The following is an 8,250-nucleotide window of genomic DNA, read 5'->3' as shown; positions in this document are numbered from 1 at the left end:
CACCCCCAGGTCCTTTTCCGCCAGGCAGCTTTCCAGCCACTCTTCCCCAAGCCTGTAGCGCTGCATGGGGTTGTTGTGGCCAAAGTGCAGGACCCGGCACTTGGCCTTGTTGAATCTCATCCAGTTGGCCTTGGCCCATCGATCCAGCCTGTCCAGGTCCCTCTGCAGAGCCTTCCTACCCTCGAGCAGATCAACACTCCCACCCAACTTGGTGTCATCTGCAAACTTACTGAGGGAGCACTCGATCCCTTCGTCCAGATCATTGATAAAGATGTTGAACAAGACCAGCCCCAGAACTGAGCCCTGGGGAACACCGCTCGTGACCAGCCGCCAACTGGATTGAACTCCATTCACCACAACTCTCTGGGCCCGGCTGTCCAGCCAGTCTTTTACCCAGCGATAATAAATAAAAACTAAAAATAAAAAATAAAAACTCTTTAAACAATGAAGTTTTCCTTTAAATGTTCATTGAACCCCTAAAGACTTTTTCCTTTGTAGCCAGAAAAAAAATAGTCATGGACTGTAAAAATTGCAGAGCTGATGGTAGTAGTATATCAGCCTTGCCTATATTCACACACTTGAAGCATTCCAGGTGGGAAAATACATCTGCTTTTTGGAAACTAACCTTCCCCTTCATTATTACCTGACCGATTTTTCATTCTGGAGTTTATGTGTAATATCAGAACAACTAAGCTCAGCTCTACTGGCTCCCCCTCACCAGGGCATTCTGTAGGTGAGCAGAGGTGTCGATCTGTCAGTATATGTGTGCACTCTTGTATGGATATATATCCTCATGCATGCATGCAAAACCACACATACAGACACAGGGTGTTACTACAGACAGGAATGGTGCTTGTGTCTGTGGTTAAACCTCTATGCCTCATGCTTTTGTGCAATGTATAGGTGTTTCCTTTGCTTTAAGGGTGATATTGTTTGCTTTTCTGTGAAAAGGTACTGTAATTTTGATGAGTTACAAGGATTAGAAAGCATTTTATGTTGTGTATGGTCAACAGAAAATCACTACACCTCTGCAAAACAATTTCTCAACTGTTATTCCTTCTCTGGGGAATAAATACATCCTCTTTCTCCACCAAAAAAATGTCCAGGAGGAATTTGGGGACTTGGCTATTTTTTAAAGAAATCCTTACAGCCGTTGGTAGACATATGGACTGCCTCCAAGATGCAGGGGAAGTAGGGGTGACGTTTCTTTAATGCACTGTACAGTTACCTGCACTTGTATAGTGCTGATTTCCACTGGAGTTTGCAGGTATCTGCTGGCACGCCTGCCGTGGTGCCACAGCTTATATAGTGGGAGGGCTGAATTAGAAACTCATTTTTATGTAAACCACGTACAGTGAAACTCAAGAGTTTGTGTAGCTGTAAACCAGTAAATTTACTACAGAGCAGGGAAATACACGGTACTGGTTCTTCAGCAGTTCTGCAGTAAATTTTATTGTAAGACAATTACGATTGTTATGACCTTCTGCTCCCTCCTTTTCTCTCTAATGATTTTTCCTGGATTAGCAAAGCATCGTTAACTCAAGTGAGACTTTGGGAAATTGTAAATGAAAATTAGGTGTTTTGAAAATAGTATTTTATTGATCCAAGCAACAACACTTTTCTTTAGGTTTGTGCTGGAGCCTCTCCTTCCAAAAAAGATGCATTCTAGGTCTCAAGATAAATTGGACAAGGATGACCTAGATAAAGATAAGAAAGAAAAGAAGAAGGAGAAAAGGAACAGCAAGCATCAAGAGATATTTGATAAAGAATTTAAATCTACTGATATTTCTCTGCAGCAGTCTGAAGCAGTGATCCTTTCAGAAACGGTAACTTTATTAGCAAGTAATGCTTTATCTAATTCTGAGCAGTGTTCTTTATCTTTTTAAATCAAAATGTTGATTTTTGCGATTTAGTTTATTTTTAGACCAAAAATAACTCTAAGGGACTATGCTACAATGTTAATATATGTGATAATGAATCAAAAATACAGATTTTATTTACAGTGTAAAAAAATCATGGTATCTCATATGAAAATCTTACCAAAAGCTATATATGACTATTTGATAAAAGGAGCAGATGGTATATCCTAAGTAAAATAAATGCTACCATTTTTAGCAGCCTTTTGAATTTATGGTTCCCAATAGATCGTGATGGGTTTTCTCATATTTCAGCTGACTACTGCAAGACACTTTTTGGTGGAAATGTTACAAGGTCATTCCATGCATGGCAATTATGTATTCTTGAAAGGCTATTTTGAGCAGAAAATCGTAAGCTGTTCCATTGGTGGCTGTGTGTAAGAATATTAACTACAGGGCATATCTCTCTTAAGCCCTCTCTTCTTGGCATATATTTAATTCACTGAAACTGTCCTAAAGGCTTAGGTAACTTGAGAAGTTTTAGCTCTGAAACTGAAAGCAAGGCCATTTTAAGCTGGGAGTGCGTGAACTGACTGTAACCTCCAAATCTCTGCCTGGACACTTCTTTTGAGGCCAATAGTTTAAAACTTGCCCTCCAGAAATAAATGTAATGTTCTTTTAAAGATTTGCACAAGTTCTTGTAAAGCCAACTTTTAACTCAGCAGAGTCTTTCCTTGGTGACTGTGTCATTTACACTGGACTTTCAAAACGATTTCTCTCTGACCTGTGATGGACTAGATCCTTTAAGTCTTTCTGTTTGGTATTTGTAGCGGAATATTACTTAGAGGTTCAGCCATGGTTCCTCTGTTTTCTGGATTTGCTCCTTCTTCTCCATCCAGAGATGACCTAATGTCTCAGATGTGTCTTCTGACATCTTGGAAGATCAGAGTTGTTTTGTCTGATGTGGCCTTAGGCCCAGTATTAGCTTGGCAAAAACTCAGATAAAATCCCTTTTGTGCATCTCAGGCTTTTCACCCAAACTCCTTTCAAGCCAGTGAGTTTTTCCATTGACTTCAGTAAATTTTGGATCAGCCCTGGTTTGTTTAAATGGAGATGCCTCCTGCCAAAGCCAGTCAGGTGAGCATCGTTAGAGTGTTTTCAGACAGCAAATATGTTTTGCATAGATTTCCATACATCTCATCTTTTTGACAGAATGCATTCAACTCTGCACATTGCAGCAGTTGTATTTTGACTAAGCCTGAATATTGCAATGGCAAGGCTTGCACTCACATCTCCCAGATCCCCAGATGGACTAGCAGAGCTTGTGGAAGAAGAGCATGAGCCACAGGAGAAGAAAATTGTATTTCAGGGCAGCTCAGTCAGCTGGACTTGCACAAATCCATGAGACCAGATGGGAGGCATCCAAGGATGCTGGAGAGCTGGTTGATGTCACTGCAAGGTCACTGTCATCTCTGAGAGGTCTTGGACATTGCAGAAGATTGCTTATGACTGGAAAAATGCAAATGCTGGCTGGAAAGGAGGACATGATAACCCTTTAAGTCATATTCCCATTTGTCATCTGAGGAACAAAATGAGCAAAGCCCAACATGGTTTGACTCAAGTTTTCCACTCTTCCCAGTCAAGAGCTTTCAGTGGATGACTGGTATGACTAATTTTCCCCTGGTTATAGAGAGGGAGGGAAATTAAATGTCAGAATTAGTTACAGTTACTTTGAGCTTCTTGAAATCCACAGATCAATAATATGAAAAAGAGTTTACTGGTGAGAGAAAAACTCTCCCTTTTCAGTATCTGCAAACTACTTGATGAGCTCCAAAATGACCAAGTCAATTTTTAATGCTTGGAGTTAGCGTAGTTCATTTTCTCCTGTAGGTGAAATAGAGGGAACACTTCAGAGATCAGTTTACAAGCGTGGTTGTACAATTCCCACTGCTGTCTTCAGGAATTTTGTACAGATAATGTCAAGAAGTTTAAAGATAAAATTTGTCTTGTCTTGAAATTTTTGCACTCTGGAGACATATGTCCCCTATTAATGATATAAAAGGGAAAATGTTATCTTTTGTGGGTAAGAATTCAGCTTTTCCATTGTTCTACTTTTGTGGGCTGCACTGTGTGCAAGTTCCTTTTTTAAGCTGAAATTGCTCCCAAAGCACTGCTACTGCTGTGTTTTATGAAGAAAAAGGTATTTTGATTTCTCTTACGTTAGGAGCTTGAAAGCAGAAAGTTTGCTAGCTTAAAAATAGATGATGATGAGATGGAGAGGGGAAAAATTAAGGATTTTTTTTTTCTAGAAAAGTTGGAATCCAGATTCGACTAGAAATGGAAATTAAAATAAGATTTAAAGAGCTTTTAAAGTGAGATTTCAGTAATAAACTACTATTAGTTACTAGCTTTTATATTATAGTTACTGGATTCCTTCTGTTGAGAATTTTAGAACTCACTTGTACCATTGCTAATTCAATTACAAGATTTCAGTTGTTTGGTGAATTTTCTAATGGATTCTTAGTTCTGACTTATAAAATATTTGGGGGTTTTACAGCAGAAGACGTGCTTTAGTACGATGACAATTTATAGATACCTTCAAGAAAACGAATGAAAGAATAACAGCCAGTGTGCATTTGTCAACAACAGATCAGTCAAGCCCTTCTTCCTTCTTTCTGCAGTAGAGGAGGAGGTTCTGTGGGTAGGAATGATGCGGCAGACACCCGATGTGCTGACTTCAGTATGACTTTGGGCACATCTCATACTATGTTCTCATGAGCAAGACTGGGTGATGAAGTCTGGTCTAAGGTGGTGCAAAAGGATAGCAGCCTGGAAAAACTGCGCTCAATATCGTCACGGGTGAGACAGAGTAAATGAGAACCCATGATGGATTTGGATAGTGGGATGTGTCAAAATAATCTATGTGCAGAAGCACAGCGCATGGTCAGCCTCTTTAATCGCTGGCTCTGTCTCATGTTTGTTTATTAATAGGAGGGTTCGATGTTTGTCACTACCGTTTCACCCAGGTGTCATCGCAGTTTACAACCAGCCCATGCCAGTTGCAGCTGGCAAATAACAGGCTTGTGCTTGACAGTTTAGAAGTCCAGTTTCAGATACTCACCCCCACACACACATGCTCACACACAATCACCTGTTGCCTGACAACACTTGTATTCTACATTATTCTTCGCCCACCACAAACAGGTAGTTACCAGTGGCTTGCTTTCAGGAGGGAAGGATGCATCAATAACCTTGTATATGAATCTGTTCTGGACCCTGTGTTATTCACTCCTAATTGGTTTGTGCAACGTAATTTACAGAGAATATCAAGTGAGAGGCACAGCAGGCGTGTCAGACAGCAGTCATTCCCATCTCTGCAGAGCTTCTGTTGCTCTTTTCAAAGATGATGTTGTCTAATTAAATGAGCATTTCCATCACTTTGATGGACTTTCTTGTATAGGAACTTCTTTTTTTCTAATCAAATGAATCTTCATGGAAGAACATGGGAAGATTATAAAACTACAGAATTATTTCAGGGAGCTTTTACATTTTCTTTTAAAAGGAGCATTCAGAGGCCATTTTGTCTAGTTGTATAGCTTAAATACTTTTTTCCAAATTTCACTGTACTCATAATGAATTTATTGACTGATCAAAACCCAAGCGCTAATTACAGAGATCTTGTACTACTATGATCTTATCAGAAGATAAATTAAGCACTTTGGTATCTGAAGATGATCAGTAATGCCTTTATAGTTTTCTAGAGATTTATATCTTCTTTTAAGTATCACATAAACTTCTTTAACATAAATTCTCATTGTTATTTCTTTGATTCCATGAGCTGATAGCAAACCTAACACTGAAGCCAGGTAGTTAACAGACCACTCAAAAGCTTGTGTAAGAAATCAGAGTAACAGGCTACACATTTTATTGATTTAGTGACATCTAACACCACTCACTATTGATCCTGCTTTCATTAGACCAAAAACAAGTAGCAATGGGTTCATTATGGATTAGTGGTCTCCGAAGAGTTCATATTCCCTAGCACAACTGTGATTTATATGAAGCTTTAAGAAAAGAACTGTGATTTATATGAAGCTTTAAGAAAAGGACCAAGCTTGTCAATCACAGAAGAAGTTAAAATTTACTTGAGATAAGTAGCTACAGACCAGGTTAACTTGGGAACTTGATTCTAGTTGTTGGGTTTTCTCTTGGTTCTGGCATTGCAGCTTTCCTAATCAATTAGTGTATTTCCTTAGTTGCTTTTTTATAATTATATGCCTTGGAGAAAGTGATTACTGTGCTTATCCATTCTACTAAAAATATGCTTTAAAAGATCTTGAAAGAAGAAACCTTTGGAGTCTTTAGGACCTGAATTTTAGTATCGGGCAAATTTCTGAAAGGTTACCCTGAGGTCTTGATGAACTTTCAAAAAAAAGTTATGGTCATTCATTTCTCATAGAAGGGTCTCAGAGACACAGCCTTTTATGCAAACCCTTTTAGGGTTTGTTTTCTGAAAATAAAAGGAAGCACTCATACCTCATTTTAGATGTCTCCTTCACAACCTACTTTTTAAAAAAACATTGTGAAATGACAGAATTCTTCAAAAAAGCATGAATTGCTGCTGGCATTTTCTGTTTTGTCCTAATGCAGTACCTTGGCTGTTCTTCCTGTCTTAACTTCAGGTTGCTGCTCCATTTTCTGTGATCTCCTGGAAATAAAAAATTCCTTTCTTCACTGCAATTACTGGAAACATGAGGGCTGGTGGATGGGTAACAAACAGTAGAGCTCAGGATTAAACTGAGTAAAAGGAATTACCTTAACAAAAGCATTACTTGCCCATCAGATTACAAGTATCATTTCAGGGTTTCTGATGGAAAATTTAAATAGACTATGAAGCAGCCAGAGCAAAACAATAGGGATATTTCAGTGAATTAAATATAAGCACAAACAGGTACCATCAAGAAAGTGTTTCTGGACAGATGATGTCTTCCTCAGAGAGAGTTTCACCGTGCAAACAATTAAAGAGATAAATTTTAACAGGGAGGTAGAGCCGCATGAGAAGAAAGAAAAGATTTTGAATGCTGTATAATCTTGTGTAAGGATATAGACTTCCTTAGCTGTTATTAAGCAAGCATTTGGGGAATTGGCTCATTGCTTCAGAAAAATATGCCAGGCTACGGGAAGGTGTGTGCATTAAGTCTCATTGTGATGCCTGGGGAGAAGGGAAAAACATTTGGAGCTGTGAAATACTGCATTAAATCAGAAGTATTGTATGTTATCATTGCCCTGTTACTGTTTAGGAGGTAGTGGGGAAAACGTAGCACTCCCAAGGTCTGCTGCTCAGTAACAACGTGTATGCCTTTACTGTCTCACTGGTTTTGTCCCTGTGCAGATCAGCCCACTAAGACCACAAAGACCAAAAAGCCAAGTCATAAACGTCATTTCAAGTGAAAGACGTTTCTCCGTGTCTCCATCACCTCCCAGCTCCCAAGTGACGCCACCCCCAATAACTCCACGGACAAAACTTTCTTTCAGCATACAGTCCAGTAAGTCTTTAATTTTAACTAAATTTTCTTTTCCTAGCAAATTTTATGCAAAATAGCTTCTAGTGGGGAGATGTGTTTCCTGAGCATTGCATCACACCTTGGTTTGAGTTCTTTGAGTTAGTCTTTTTGCCATCACCATGGCATTGCTTGCAGGAACAAGAACTTGCCTCTTAACATCAGGCTCCTTGCATTTGCCAGCAAAAAATATTTCAACAAAATATAAAAGCAAGGAAAATTGTTGCATCAAAAAAGTTTCTTCTCCTTTTCAAGTAATCATTAACAATTACTTAGGTATAGAGTGTAACTGTCAAAAATTAATGTTGTACTTGATTCTATATTTATATTGGTGCATAAAGGCTGAAAAAATAATCTTTCAATGTAATTGTACCTTAAAAGAACTTTTATTTGCTACATAATGAGTACAAGCCAGAAAGGGGAAAAAAAAAGTCAGTCTTTTTCATGTATTTTTTGTTTGACATTGACATCTATCCCTCAGTTTTTCTGTAAAATATTGTCTGTTTGCTTCAGTCTTCAGGAAACCCTATTGCAAAATGGGGTATAATACAACACCTATTTCTTTTACAGTAGTGTTTTCCCAAAACTGTCATTCAGAGTTTCAGTTGCTAGCATGTGACAAAAAAAGAAAAAGATCTTTTTGATACATGTACCCAAATGCTAGTACGATATTCAAGAGTTCAATGTTAGTAAAGAGGAGAATTGATGATCAGTTTTAAGAAAAAAATCTTGTTCAATCAAGGTCGCTGTTTTATTTACTTTGTTGATACTTAAAACCTTTTCCCTTAAACAGTGAGTGTTTTGGAAAGTTCTTGTTGCCAATTGCAGATATA

At 38.4% G+C, this 8,250-nt stretch overlaps 1 protein-coding gene across 1 annotated transcript in view; it reads left to right on the top strand.

Moving 5' to 3' along the window:
* The window catches only part of DOCK1 (dedicator of cytokinesis 1), a 303,352-nt gene that overhangs the window by 279,951 nt on the left and 15,151 nt on the right, over window positions 1-8,250 (top strand). Inside the window, exons 49-50 of the mRNA XM_009326015.1 lie at window positions 1,628-1,826; window positions 7,249-7,402. Of these exons, the coding sequence (XP_009324290.1) occupies window positions 1,628-1,826; window positions 7,249-7,402 (353 nt within the window). The remainder of the gene's footprint in view (window positions 1-1,627; window positions 1,827-7,248; window positions 7,403-8,250) is intronic.

Source organism: Pygoscelis adeliae, unplaced genomic scaffold (assembly GCF_000699105.1).
Source record: "Pygoscelis adeliae isolate BGI_AS28 unplaced genomic scaffold, ASM69910v1 Scaffold4, whole genome shotgun sequence".
Classification (NCBI taxonomy): Eukaryota; Metazoa; Chordata; class Aves; order Sphenisciformes; family Spheniscidae; genus Pygoscelis; species Pygoscelis adeliae.
Note: the sequence above shows the minus strand (reverse complement) of the source record. Positions and strands in the feature narration are given on the sequence as shown.